This window comes from Eschrichtius robustus, chromosome 16, assembly GCF_028021215.1.
Source record: "Eschrichtius robustus isolate mEscRob2 chromosome 16, mEscRob2.pri, whole genome shotgun sequence".
In the NCBI taxonomy this organism is placed as follows: Eukaryota; Metazoa; Chordata; class Mammalia; order Artiodactyla; family Eschrichtiidae; genus Eschrichtius; species Eschrichtius robustus.
In genome coordinates this window covers 85,604,733-85,619,542 of record NC_090839.1, presented here as the reverse complement: position 1 = coordinate 85,619,542, position 14,810 = coordinate 85,604,733, and the positions used below count along the sequence as shown (strand labels likewise).

Genomic DNA, 14,810 nt, shown 5'->3' with positions numbered 1-14,810 from the left:
GAGAGATCAGTATGAAAACCAGGCTGTCCCTACTATTGCTTCCCTGAACTTCTGGGAGAATTGCAGGATCCATGTCCTATAAGGGTACTCACGGGGGAGGGGGAGATTTCTGTTTTAGATTAACAGGAGGGTTTATCATGCCAGAAGGTCAATATTTACCTTGGCTTCAGCTTGATGAGTATTTACTTCTCCGTTCAGTTGGTCTCTCTGCTGACTTCAGCAGAAGTGAAGATCTGCTTTTTGTCTGCCCAAGAGGATGCTGACTGATATTTTCTTATCAGAAAGGCCTGGAAACATAGTTGCGGAGGAGCCCACTTCTCTAGTGTGTGTGTGTTGGGGGGTTTGTCTACCTCCACCAAGAAATCTGATCCCTCTTTGTACAAACAACCCTGTTTCTAAGACGCTTTTGAACTTACAGACGGGGGAGAGAGCACAAGATCGCAGACAGATCACTTCTCTCATCTCCTTATATGAAAAATGGGGAGATTCTGAGAACCCTGATTGTCTGTGTCAGAGTTGTGGTGAGAGGTCGAGGAGCTAAGGGCTCAGTGGCGCCCTGCTGACCCTCATTTGTCCAGTTTCCATTTTATCGAGGTTTGGGGGTGGGGGCACGCTGTATGATGCCTGAAGATCACCAAGGAAGAGAGGAGGAGGGAGCCAGAACTATGACCCCGGTCCCAACTCCAAGGCTTCAATGCTTGATTTCTTGGGCTCTTGGGAACAGTGGCTTCTGTCTCTCCTGGGGCTTTAGCATGTATTTGGTGAGTGCCGCAGGCACAGTATAGAAATACAGAGACCAGTACTCATGTGGAGTTTGGATCAGAGGCCAGCCGGGGTGGCTGACGTTTGAGGAGGCACTGGACCTTCTGAGGGCACCAGTACGCCCTTTAGTTCGGGGCTGCTCAAACTTTCCCGCTTTTGCCGCCACTCACAAGTATGTTTTATCTTGAAAAATAATGCAAATGGCGCATTCTATTCAATACTATTCCCTTATTTGTTTTAAAATAAAGTTTCATTTTAAATTGTCGACCACAGAGAAAGATGTACCAGGTTTATCCCGGGGCTCCAGAGTCTCCTGAGAAAGCTCCAAGCACTCCTGGGTATGAGCCCACTTGGGGCTTTGAAAAGGGAGCCATTCTTCAGTTTTATCCTTTACCAAAGCTCTGCAAATAATAATCATTAACATTTATGGAGCATTACAATGTGTCAGGCACATGATTCCAAGCACTTTGTGTGAATAATTCATTGAATTCTTTTAGCAAACCCATGCATTAGGTACAGCTATTATTCTGATTTTATGGATGAAGAAGCTCAGAGAGGTTAGGTAACTTGTCCAAGGTCACACAGCTGGTACCGGTTGGAGTTGGATTCTACTACCTGATGTCCTCTGGGGGCGAGGTAGGGGTTAGAATGTGATACCACAGAATCCTTCTGCATTCTTCTCGGCTCCCATGGCCCCCCCTTACGGGGCTGCTGCCGCTGGAAATCTTGCCTACAAGAGTGATGGCTTGCTAGGGTTGGGTTTATCCACAGCTGCCTTGGTGATAGAAGTGGAGGATGAAGGGAAAGTGAATTATAGAAGGCCAGAACTGGAAAGGTCTTCAGAGACAAGCCAGTCCACTCTTCATTTTACAAATGAAGATGTTGGGGAGGAGCGGAGAGGGAAGGGGTTTACTCCAGGTCGCCCAGCAAGTCAACAGGGGCACCAGGAGCAGACCTGGGGCTTCTGCGTCTGGGTGGTTTGTGTGATATCACATTTCTTGATTTTCTGCATCTTTGTCTTTTTAATCCCTTGTCCTCTAAATGGAACCTCCTCTTGTTTGCAGAGTGTTTCTCCAGACTGCCTGCTGGCTTTTTAAAAATTTTATTTATTTTTGGCTGCTTCGGGTCTTGGTTATGGCATGCAGGATCTTTCGTTGCGGCACGCAGGCTTCTCTCTAGTTGTGGCAGGGGCTCCAGAGCACAAGGGCTCAGTAGTTGCGGCGCGGGGGCTCTCTAGTTGTGGCGTTCAGGCTTAGTTGCCCCGCAGCATGTGGGATCTTAGTTCCCCGGCCAGGGATTGAACCCGCGTGCCCTGCGCTGGAAGGCGGATTCTTAACCGCTGGATCACCAGGGAAGTCCCCCTGCTGGCTTTTGAAGGAAAAAAAAAAAAGCCCATTTTAACGCTTCCTAAAGAATAGTGTAAGCATCCTGAGGGTGAGAACCATGTTATTTGCTTCTCTAAGAGCGTTCACTGCACCAGGACAGTGCTGGACACGCAGAAGTTTCTCGGTACATGTTCACAGGGCCAGAATGAACTTTTTGTCCTAGAAGTGAAACAGAGGACCAAACTAGACCTGCCTTAGTCCTGAAGTTTCTGGGATGTATTAATTCTTTTCCTAAAGCTTTTCATCCTAAAAGAATCCTGCAGTTACGGAAGAGTGGTATCCTTTCCTGTCCTTGGTCCCTCTAGCTTGGGTGCAGCCCATGGCACTGGAAAAATGAATTTAAGATTAAAAACTAAATTCTTGTTCCCTTATTGCAATGTCTACAGCATAAAGCCGATATACAGCAACATGGAATTCCTCTGGTCTTTAAGATCTCACTATGCAAGTAAAGGAGGGAAAGGAGGAAGACAGATGCTTTCAAATTCCTGGCGGGGGGCGGGGGCGGGAGGATGACCTCATCATTTATTGGGTGTTGGAAAACAGCCCAAGGAACACAGTTCAGATTCCTTTTGGGGGAGGCACTGAAAATCCCCTGATAACCCAAATTCTCCAAATCTTTTAGGCCTTGAGAAAAGGATGGAGGGCGAGATGAAGGAAGTGGTCCTAGGTGCAAGTGACGTTTCCCATTAGGGGGCTGTCCACTCTGAGATGGGCTCTGTTCATCCCGATTCCTAGATGGAAATTCTGGACTTGGGAAGTGTGGAAGTTCCATTTAAAAGGCCCAGGCAGGGGACCGCAGTCCAGTGGTTAAGACTCCACCCTTCCACTGCAGGGGGCGAGGGTTCAATCCCTGGTGGGGGAACTAAGATCCCACTAAGATTCTGCATGCCTAGTGGCCAAAAAGAAAAAAAAAAAGAAATAAAAGGCCCAGGTAGGATTTGAGGGAATTGAATGGGTGGTTTGGGGAGAGGATAAAGGGGGTTGGAGATGATATCTTGGTATTTGTACTCAAGAGGGTACATAGGGGAAATGTACATATGGATACATATTGGGATATGTAAACAAGAGGACAAAAGCCCTGGGAGCGGCCCTTTCCCTCCACATTTTCAACAGCATCTTCCGGTTCTTCCTTTAACAACAATCCCACAGTTCTTTTACAAAATGGGTTGCAGTCGACGGAGCACTTCCATACTTGATGGCTTCTCTCCAGTCCTACTGGCATTTTACGGGACTAGGAGCTCCCCACTGTTAGCAGGGACAGAGCTGGCCTCAGGACCTCTGCCAACCCTTGGTTGCTCTGGGGAGAATTAGAAAAAGACTTTCTCCCTGGGGGAGTGGGGCACAGGGTGGATTTCAGGTTCCCCCTGCTTTGTGCTGGGTACAAGCCCTATGGGGATCCTGCGGTCCAGAAAAGACCAACTTGGGGCCAGGCTGGCCTTGGGCTCAGTGTGCGATCTGAGACCCAGCCTTCCCATCTGTAAAAGGTGGGATTGTATTACATCTTCCCCCAGGTCCTTCCCAGATACGATGCCTCATGAATCTGTGAGTCTAGGGACAGCTTCTCACCCCACATCAAATGCTTCCTTCCTTCCCAGCTGCTTCTCAGCTTAGAGAGACAGCTGGCAAGGTAGAGGCTGGAGGTGAAAGGGGGATAGGATTCTGGGGAAGTCTGGGTGTGCAACGGTTTGGTCAAAAGAGCCTTGGACAAGGAGTGTGTATTTTTTCTGCTTAACTTTTTTGAGCCTCAGTTTGTACCTCTGAAAAATGGGAACGGCACCACCTTATATAGAGAGCAGTGCTGTAGGGATTAAACAACATTGCCCAGGTGAACTTGCCAGGCACAGAGTGGGTGCTCCGTAAGCACTTGCGACCCGAAGAGGGTTTGGTTGGGAAGGTTCTAAAGAGTGTGCGTGTTTGGGGACCCAGGCACAAGATCTGGCTTTCGGGGCGCGCGGCTCCCCGGACCCCCAGCGGAGGAGGGACCCCAGCTCTGCAGCCACTGCCGCCTCCTCGGCCCTGGACCGCCGAGGGTTAATGAGAAAGCCCCACGCCCCCTTTGACGGCGCAGAGCCCACCTCGCCGAATTTGAAAAGGCGGCCCTGAGAGGCGTGGGCGCCCCCCCAGACATTTCCAGCCCGGACCTGGGCTCCGCTCGCTCACCGGCGCGCTCGCTCGGCTCCCGGCGGGGGCCGCGGGTTCGGTCCGGCCGTCGGTGCGCTCCCGACTGTCCTCCCGCCCGGGACTCCGGGTCCCCGCGGGCGGCCGCGCAAGATGAAGCTGGCTCTGCTTCTGCCCTGGGCGTGCTGCTGCCTCTGCGGGTCGGCGCTGGCCGCCGGCTTCCTCTACCCCTTCCCGGCCGCAGCCCTGCAGCAGCGCGGCTACCCTGAGCAGGGCTCCGGCTCTCCCGGCAGCGGCTACGGGAGCCGCCGGTGAGTAGCTGGGGGCGGCAGGACCTGGGGGCGCGCGGCAGCCCGGGGCTGGGGGCGCGGGGAGGTGGGGTTTGGGGCTTGGGATCTTGGGATTGGGGGTTGGGGGCGCGGGCTGCCGGGTCTCGGGGCGGTCTGGGGCTGGGGGCGCGGGGGCGGGGTTTGGGGCTTGGGAAGGTGGGATTGGGGGCTGGGGGCGTGGGGCGGTCGAGGACTGGGGGGCTGGGGTCGCGGGGTGATCGGGGCGCAGACAGTGGGGGCAGGGGGCTCGGGGCGGAGAGACTGAAGGTGCGGGGCTGGGACTGCGGTGGTCTCTGGCCGCGCCCACCCCCCCTTCCTTTTCTTGCTCTCCCAACCTTCGCCCCTTCGGCTCCCGAATCCGGGTGGAGGTGGCTCAGACCTGCGGCGGGGGCGCGCGAAGGGGTGACCGTGGCTGGCTGGGGCTCCGTGGCTCAGTTCCTGGACGTTTACCGGCTCACGTGGCTCCGCCGAGCTCACCTGCGCGGCCGCGGCTTTGTGTTCGGAGCAGGTTCCCGCGATGCCAAGGCCTTGCATCCGGGCCCCGTACTCTCACGCCGGCCACCAGGGACACCGGAGGGGCGATTCCGTCCGGTCTTCGGGGCTGGGCCCGCGGAGGAGCCTCGGCTGCGTCTCCCCAGCCACCTGGGAACTTGGAGCCGGCTCCGATCGCATGAGTCCGTGGTGGGGTCGCAGAGAGAGCAGGGTCACGGAGCCCGCGGTGCCCGGACCCACCCGCGGCCTCCTCCTCCGCCGGCAGGTGGCGCCCTGGCCACCCCAGGACGGTTAGGGCAGCAACTTCTCAATCCGTGGTTGAATTCCCCCAGAAAACGCGTTAAGTACTCAAGTAAAAGTTGCCAAATCCCTCGTCTGCGTAACCCATTCGAATTTAGCTTTTCCCATTTAATAGTAACTACGACTCACACGGCTGTAATAGCCTTCTAGAACACGCAACCTGCATTGGTAGCAGCCATCTCTTTTGATCCTAAAACCACCCCAGGGTTAGCTATTATCTTTCCTTTAACGGAGGAAACGGAGGCTCAGAGAGAGGTCCCCAAATTCGGTGGCAACTCAGGACTCACCTCTTGTCTTCTTTCTCCAAATCCTGTGCTTTCTATGGTACCACTCTGCTTATCGTTTATGGAGCAAGGCAAGAGACAGGTCCCAGTTCTTCTGTCCTCCATGGTATTTACCAAGCCAGGGAGGGCTACCAAGATGAATTCTGGCAGCGTCTTGCATCAAGGAGACAGGGGTGTTTTGTGTTGAGAAGAGCGGTACACTTAATGGCTGGATAAGGCCGTTCTCAGAAGAGCATTTAAAGTGCTTCAGGAAAATTTTGCATGCAATTTTATTTCCTTCATTTTGTTTGGAAGTACTTCTCCAAGGCTCCTATTAGTATTGCTCTCCAAACACCCACAGTAGTGTGGACTCTGCACACTTCCATAGGAACATATTTTAAAAACTAAGCTTCTCAAATCGCAGAGTATGTCTAGCATGATCTCACTTATGAAAAAAATTGATCTATATCTAGATATATCTATATATATATCTCCAGAAAAAAAGTTGGTAGGAAACCATTTTTGGCAGTTACCTATAGGGAGAGACCTGGGGCTGGACTAGGGGAGAGAGTGAAAGAGGACTCCCATTTTTTCCCTGTCTGCTTGTGTCTTTTTTTTCCTTATAAATTTATTTATTTCTTTTTTGGCTGCGTTGGGTCTTCGTTGCTGTGCGCGGGCTTTCTCTAGTTGCATTGAGCGGGGGCTACTCTTTGTTGCGGTGCGCTGGCTTCTCATTGCAGTGGCTTCTCTTGTGGAGCACAGGCTCTAGGCGTGCGGGCTTCAGTAGTTGTGGCACGTGGGCTCAGTAGTTGTGGCTCGCAGGCTCTAGAGCGCAGGCTCAGTAGTTGTGGCACACGGGTTTAGTTGCTCCGCGGCATGTGGGATCTTCCCGGACCAAGGCTCGAACCCGTGTCCCCTGCATTGGCAGGCGGATTCTTAACCACTGTGCCACCAGGGAACTCCCTCTGCTTGTGTCTTGTTTGCATGTTTTACAAGGAGGGTACATTCATGTATTACTTTTGTAATTCAAAAGTGTGTGTGTTGGGGGCTGGGAGTGGGGGTGGGGTGGGGTGGGGAAGGCTCCGGCAGCCTGGACTCTGCATGCAGAGAGGGGCCAGAGGGGAAGTCCATGAAGGGAGCCAGTGAATGGGGACAGGGGTTCTGGCGTTTGGTGGGCTGGAACTTGGGGACCTCCAGAGACACTTGGAAAGGATAGTTTTAGCACAAATAAAAAGAGGCCCAAACAAATGTAATCTTCCAGAACTCTTTCTACCAGGATGGGAGCAGGGAGAAGGTATAATTAGGTTCAGGGAGGATCTGGATGAATTTGTGGAAAATGGATTTCTGAATAGGATATTGGGGGGTGTTAAGGACTTGGGGCGGGTTCCAGATGCTTGAGATGGGTGTTCCGGACCGTAACTGAGCCCGTCCATGCAAAGCCCTGCGTGGGCACTGCAGGCACCTGATTCAGGTCTGGGCGAGTTATGGGCTGGAGCTGGCCTGGTGTCACATATTCCTGTGTCTTATTCGCTCCAGAAGCAGAAGGCTTGGGGACAGCGTTTGGCACAGGGCTCTTCACAGCTTTGGCCTCTGCTTGGCTCCATACATGTGTTTACAGTGGCTTGGTTTCAGCTGATGGGCAGGGCTACAGGGCTGTTTCTTGACAAATAGTCTTATTTCATGGTTGTTGCTCCTGTTGGCAGTTTGTATTCTCCTTTCTGTGTGTGTGTGTGTGTGTATGTGTGTGTACCTGTACCTGCCTTCCTGGGCTGGGTGTCTGTGTCTAACACGTGCTGGGGGCATCTTGCTTTGCCCAGGGATGCTCTGCTCTGGTCACCTTCATCACAAGCCCAGGGTGGGCCCCTCTGATGAAGCTATTTTGGCAAAAAGAAGAGGACCCCAATTCCTTAGAGGCCTGTTTCCAGTAGAATCTTGCAGCCCTGTGTTTGGGCCACTCATGACTTTTGTCATCCACAGTGCTGTTCGGATGCCAAATAAAAGCTAAAGGGAAATGTAACATTAATTGACCGGAAGGGTTGCACAAGGATGGAGCCTCTTAGCTGCCCAGCCCTGTTCTTCCCAGAAGAACTTGCCAGTATAAGGATAACACATTGGTGAAACTCTTTAATGGATGTATATCTCACTCTTCTCCCCGCCTCCCTCCCCTGATCATTCCCTCCCTCCCTTTCACAGATGGTGATTAGAAGTCTTGTCTGTTGTCTACTCCTCATCTCTGTATCCAACCCTAAAGGGTCCAACATAGCAGCGAGTCATCCGGACACGAGGAGTGAGAACCAGAAAGGGGGCCCCGCACCCCATCTGGGGTGCACATCTCCCAGCTGTTGATGGAGAGGTTTTAATTTGGATAAAAGTTAATATTAATTCTTGGAGTGGGAATGTTCTTCTAAGAGAAACCAGAAGAGTGGTGGGACCTGCCTGGATTTTAAGCAGGGGAAGGAATGAATACACCCAGAGGGCGTGTTCGTGGGGCAGGGGATGAGGGACAGAGTTGCTTTTTGCTTCTCCCCTGAAGAGTGGCACGCATTCCATAAACCTATTCCTTCTGTACAGGACCCGAGGCATGAGAACAAAGAGAGACCACATACTATAGGGCTGAATATCTATCTACAGGTTATGAATCAAGCTAACGGATGGTTAAATAAGTAGGTCCTATCCTCTAACCTTGATGAGTAATAGCTTCACAGTGACCTGGAAAGCCAAGTTCAAATGAGGAATTCTTAGACGCTTTAGAATTGTCTGTTCTGGCAAGTGGTGGCAGGGGGAAGGCTCCCCACGGCCCAGCCATCTTCAGTGCTTTTTGACCTTCAACTTCCTGTGTCTCTTTAGTCTTTTTCATTGTGTCTCTTGTTGTGTCTCTTTAGTCTTTTTCATTGTGGGAGAATCCTCTCCTTTAAAAGAAAGCATTTCGGGCTTCCCTGGTGGCGCAGTGGTTGAGAGTCTGCCTGCCAATGCAGGGGACACGGGTTCGAGCCCTGGTCTGGGAAGATCCCACATGCCACGGAGCAGCTGGGCCCGTGAGCCGCAATTGCTGAGCCTGCGCGTCTGGAGCCTGTGCTCCGCAGCGAGAGAGGCCGCGATAGTGAGAGGCCCGCGCACCGCAATGAAGAGTGGCCCCCGCTTGCCACAACTAGAGAAAGCCCTCGCACAGAAATGAAGAGCTAACACAGCCATAAATAAATAAATAAATTAAAAAAAAAAAAAAAAAAAAAAGAAAGCATTTCCAGGGACCTCCCTGGTAGTCCAGTGGTTAAGACTCTGCACTCCCAATGCAGGGGGCCTGGGTTCGATCCCTGGTCAGGGAACTAGATATCACATGCTGCAACTAAAGATCCTGTGTGCCGCAACTAAGACCCGGTGCAGCCAAACAAATAAATACTTTTAAAAAACTAATAAAAGAAGGCTTTTCCCCCTGCCATTGACTTGGTGAAGAAGGCCAGTTGTCCTGTAGAATCCCAGGTTCTAGATTTGGCTGACTGCTTCTCAGTGGTGTAAATAATTGGATTCTCTATGCCCTGTATCTCTTCTATGTTAGAGATTAGGTGTAAATGTTTGATTAGATTTAGGATCTTTTTTTTTTTTTGATGGTGGTGGGGGAGGAAAAGAACGCTTTATAGTTGGTCCAGTGGATCGTGTTATATCATATCAGGAGGTGTTATGGATTGAATGCTTATGTTCCCTCCATCCCACAATTCATATGTTGAAGCCCTGACTCTCAATGTGATGGTATTTAGAGGTGGGGCCTTTGGGAGGTAATTATGAAGATGAAGGTTTAGATGAAATCATGAAGGTGGGGTCCCCATGATGGGATTTGTGTCCTTATAAGAAGAGGAAGAGAGACCAGAGTGCCTTCTCTCTCTTTCTCTCTCTTTCCTTCCTATGTGAATACACAGAGAGAACTCTGCTGTGTGCAAGCCAAAAAGATGGTCCTCACCAGGAACTAAATCAGCCTTGATCATGGACTTCCCAACCTCCAGATCTGAGAAGTAAATGTCTGGTGCCTAAGTCACCCAGTCTCTGGCGTTTCGTTATGAAAGCCTGAGCTGACTAATACGGGAGGGCATGACTTTTTTTTCCTGGAGAGCTGGGTGTCAAACCTTCACCAGAATACCACTGCCTATAGGTTCCCTCCTTCTTTGCTCTCTTTACTTTGCAATTTATTTCGAAGAAACTAGGCTTTGATAGCGTTTTCCTTGTTCAGGATTTGTTTGATTATATCCTCCTGGTGCCTGTTAACGTGTTCCCCTGTCCTCAGTGTGTCCAGAAAATTGGAATTGGATAGGGAGGCTCGATTAGATTTTGGTTCCTTCTCCTCCTCCTCCGTATTATTATTATTTGTTTGGGCAAAATTACCTCTATGGTTGTGTAGCATTCTTCCATTGAGAATCATATCAGGAATCACACAACATCTTGTCATCTCTCCTCTTCTGATGTTAACAGTTGTTGATGATCACTGCCTAGGTCATTATTTCATTAAGGGTTACAAAACGGTCCTATTCTAATTCTGATATTTCTTTTTCATTTAATTACTGGAATACTTGCATAAATAATTTCCCGCTTATCTACTATTTGTAGGGAATCATGTTTTGAATTCATTTTTGATTTATCTTTCCATTGTTTCATTTTGCAAATGTAAGTGTGTGAGTGTGTCTTCCTTCTTTTTTTAAAAAAAATTATTGACGTTTAGTTTCCTTACAATGTGTTAATTTCTGCTGTACAGCAAAGTGATTCATATATATGTATACATATACATAATTCTTTTTTATAGTCTTTTCCATGGTGGCTTGCGAGATCTTAGTTCCCCTACCAGGGATCTAACCTGGGCCCCTGAAGGGAAAGCACTGAGTCCTAACAACTGGACCTCCAGGGAATTCCCTCCTGTATTCTTTTTTGTAGCTCTGTAGTTCTCGGTGGTGCCAATGACTGTAGTTTTTTCAGCAAGTCCCCTACTGATAGACATCGTGTTGTTCTAACCTTTTGTGTCATGTGTAATGCCATAATAAATAGCCTTGTGAGTTATTCATTTCATATTTTTGCAAATGAATCTTTAGGATGCATTTTTTTAAAGCGGATTTTCTGAGTGAAAAGGTAAATGCATGCGTAATTCTGCCAGATAGTGTCAAATTTCCCGCCATAGAAGTTACACCATTTTGTATTCCCATCAGCAGGTTTTTCTTGGGATACATTTGAAGATGACACTTCAATGATGCTGGGTCAAAATAGCCTTGTGGGGATGAGAGCGGCCTTCCCTGGCCTGTACCACCTGCCAGCCCGACCCACTCCTCACATTTGAGGGGTCTGGGGCAAGGGTACAGAGGGAAGCCCACACATTGTATGTCTAAATATTTAAAAGATATAATTCAAGCTTACGGACTGTTAAATAAAATAAATTCTGTCATTGACTTTGACAAACACCCCCTCCTCATGACCTGGGGGTGGGGGTCGAGGCTCAGGTTTAGAAGTCTTGCCTCCATGAATTTTGTGTGGGAACTTGGTGGTGCAGGAAGAGCCACCTTCCCCTTCCCTCCTTGTCCCTCCAGATACCCGGCCCTGGTCAGGCCTCACCCACACCACGTGGACACTCTAGTCCAGCCCAGAAGCCCCTCTCCTTACCCTGACAACTGCCACTTGGCCATACCTCCTGCTTGAGTGTGCCCAGCTGTTTGAGGAGGGAGTTCCAGGCCCCTGGGTACCCACCTTTGCTCCATGAGGGGGGCTGTGGTCTCTGGAGGGTCACATCCCCTCGGCCCCATGGTCTCCTCGCCCTGTGCGGTGGGGTGTGGCTGGAGAGGGGCCAGACTGGGGTCCTTGAAACCTCAGCGCCCAGGATGGGGCTCCTCTCGCCCAGGTTTAAGGCAGTTCTGGGGGGATGTGGAGTGAGTCTTGGGGATGGAGCAAGGACACGTGTACCCTGAATCCTCAAAAGTTGGACAGCCTTTCCCCAGATGTCCACGGTCAAAAAAGGCTGCATCGTGGTGACAGAGCTACACTGTGTCCAGATGTTCCCTTCCCGTGTCCTCCCTGCCATGTCCCCCGTGAGACAGTGAGCGCCAGGTGGGACATCGCCCGCCTGTTTGCGACCCAGCCCAGGGCCCAGAATGGAGTCGGGCTCTGCCGGTGGTGTGGAGTGAACCGGATCGCATCCACCAAGGACCCACCAAAGCCCTGAATCCAGAGCGGATGTGGGCCCTACGGGGGGTCACTTTGCAGCCCCAGTGGCACGGGTCACATACTCTCCGTGGATGTGAAGACCCCTTTCGGAGATGATGGGGAGCTTTGGGAAAGGAGGCTTCAGGGTGGCTCCCAGGGACTTGCTCCTGTTCTTTTAGAAACACAGCTGTATTCTGGCCTGACGTTAGGGTATTTACCCATTTTCAGACTATTCTAAGAAATGGTGGGATGGATTTCAGGACGTACGACTGCTTATGGTTTTCCGTTGAGAAATTCTCTGGGAGTCAGTTTTGGAAAGGGTCTGACCCCTGCTATCATGACAGTGCTGGACCGCGCTATTTCCTCCCCGTTCTTCCTGGTCCAGCCTCCCCATCCCCACCCCCGGCTTCCCAGGCAGGGCCATTTGACCAGTGCAGAGGCCAGGGCACAACGCTCAGCAGGGTCCATGCTTGGAGTTTAATGCTTTGCGCTCACCATCTCCAAATTCTCGATACTCTTATTCTTAAACGTGTGCTTTGTAAGTGAAGTCCGATGGGACCATGGGGCACCAGGAACTTGATCCTCAGCTTTGACCATGACCCACCTCTCACCACCTCCTACTGCCTCCCTGGGGTGGGTTCTCCGCTACTCACTCCCCACCCCTCTAGCACCCCAGGTCCACCTGGCCTCCCCCTCTCCACACGCCCAGTGCCCGCTGCCACCCTCTGCCTCTGGCCGGAGCCTGGGTGTGGGCTCAGAGAGGGTTGGGATTGGGTGCCCGCACCCTGTGCCACCCTGGAGTGGGACGTGGCGGCTGCAGTCCCCGCCCTGGGCTGGCAGTGCTACCGTGTGCTCAAAGGGTGACTCAGCAGGGGAGAGCCTCTGGCCACACCGATCCTAGTGTGTCCTGGGGAGAGATTGCAATACCCTGAAGCGTTGCCCATCCGTCGTGCGATGGTGGGCCCCTGGGAAGGGGATATGCCTGGCTTGACTTCCCTGCTCCGGACCGGGGCGCTGTGCTTCAGCCCACTGGCTGGTGGGAAGGGTGGCACGCGCACTTACACACCATGGAGTTGCAGGGAGAGGTCTGCACTTGCCCCCCAAGGATCCCTGTGCACGAGGGAGCACACATGAAACACTAAACAAATGACAGATCGAGAGAGACAGAGAGACAGAGACCACAGAAGAGAGGAAAACACTTTGTATTTTACTATCTTTAATGACCCAGCTTTTTGAATGAGGGGTCCCTTAACTTCAGTTTGCCATGAGTCCCACAGATTATTTAGCTGGTCTTAGATACAGCAGGTTGCTGATTGGCTCATCACGATGAACTGGGGAGATTAAAGAATTGGGTATCCAGACCCACACATGACTCAGGAAGTCTAGGTCCTGGAGAGCTGTATTTAATGGCCTCCCCAAGTGGGTTTTTTTTTTTTTTTTTGGATGCCACCAGGTTTAGGAAGCACTGCGTGGAGAACAGAATTTTTTGAGATTCTTCCATCATGACCCGTAGTAGGAAATACCTTTTATATGGTGCCTGAGTCCATGCGCGCACAATTCATACACACACACACCCCCAAATGCACACGCACATACCCCTGAAATAAGTTTCGCAAAATCATGCTTACTATTACCATATGTGATACTTTCTTTTTTATGGTACTCTATCTAGTTCATAAAAAAGTGCTTGCCAAGACTCAGAAAATTGATTCCACAGCCCCTCTGGCTTAAGACCAGCAGTGGGAGACTCCGTGCCTTGGGGGAATTCAGGGGTCTTCTGGCCCCATCACCCCAGTTCCCCTGCCTGGTTCTCTAGACTCTGACTCCGAAACCTCTTTCTTGTCCTTTCTGCTGAGCTGAGGTGCTTGGCCTGTGCCCTCCCCACCCCATACCTCGGCTCCACCCTCTTCTGGGGGCAGTCACACACCCCCTCCTTCAGGAAGTCTTCCTGGACTGCTCTGCTCCCCTCTCTGTGGGCGGCTCCCTGCGCCTCCTGTATCTGTGATTGCTTGTGGTTTTTGTACCGAGAACTCACTTCCTGCTCTCCTTCCCCGCAGATGGAATCATTTCTCCTACCTGTTTCCTCCCTAGCATGGCCCTCACGGGCCCACCTGGGACATGAGTGCATGAGCTGGGCCTGTGCCCTGAGCCTGGGCTGCCTGCCATCCACCCCTTCCTCTTGGACATGGGAGCTTATCCAGGCTGGGCATTTAACCACCCAACCTTTTCCGATCCCACAGTCGGTCGGCTGGAGGCTGAAGCTGGGGGCTGAACCATGGGGGAAGGGGTGTTCTGCCCTGAGCCCTGAATGGGAGGGGTTCTTTGTAAACTCCAGGGGGGTGAATGATCCCCTTTCCACCTCCCCCCCCCCCCCGTGGACATTTTCCCTGCCACTGGATCCAGGTTCCCTGGAGCCTTACATTCAGGAAGTTACTACAAGCACCTACTGCATGCTTGGTGCTGGGGGTAGTGAGATGATTGCTGATTCAGACTCAGCCTCTGCCCTTGATGAGCTCAGAGGCTGGTTGGGGAAGACCCAGGAGCAAGTGTGGAATTTGCTGTGACACAAATGTGTGCAAAGTGGGCCAGGTAGGCAAGGGGCGTATGAACAAGTACTTGTTTAGGGGAGTTAGGTGTGTGGGAGTTTGGAGTGTCTTTGTGCCTCAGTTTTCTCCTCTGTAAAATGGGGATGATCTACTTCATAAGGTTATTCTAGGCTTAGATGAGTTAAAATTAATAAATTGCTTTGAGAAATATGTACTAAACATTCTGTTCGTGCTTGTGGTGTATAGTGTGCTAACCTTGCAAAGATTGCCAAGAAGGGGGGGTTTCGCAAACATATGAGGCTGTGGAATCCTTTTGTTGGGATGGCGTTCCAGACTCCATACCTTGGGAAACGCTGGCCTGGTGGACCAAGGCTACATGCCAAGGCCTTTCTAGAGGAATCATGTTTGAAGTGGGTCTTGTAGGGTGAGGGGGGCTGTTCTCTGCAG

General features: G+C 51.3%; 1 protein-coding gene and 1 non-coding gene across 3 annotated transcripts in view; both read left to right on the top strand.

Annotated features, from left to right (window-relative positions):
- Window positions 1-4,418: 4,418 nt before the first annotated feature.
- COL26A1 (collagen type XXVI alpha 1 chain) overlaps window positions 4,419-14,810 on the top strand; it is a 170,236-nt gene continuing 159,844 nt past the window's right edge. For both annotated transcript variants that reach the window (XM_068524591.1, XM_068524592.1), the window contains exon 1: window positions 4,419-4,576. In XM_068524591.1, the coding sequence (XP_068380692.1) occupies window positions 4,419-4,576 (158 nt within the window). The remainder of the gene's footprint in view (window positions 4,577-14,810) is intronic.
- On the top strand, window positions 8,900-8,972 carry TRNAG-CCC (transfer RNA glycine (anticodon CCC)). Its single transcript has one exon. It is a non-coding gene; the product is annotated as a tRNA-Gly (tRNA).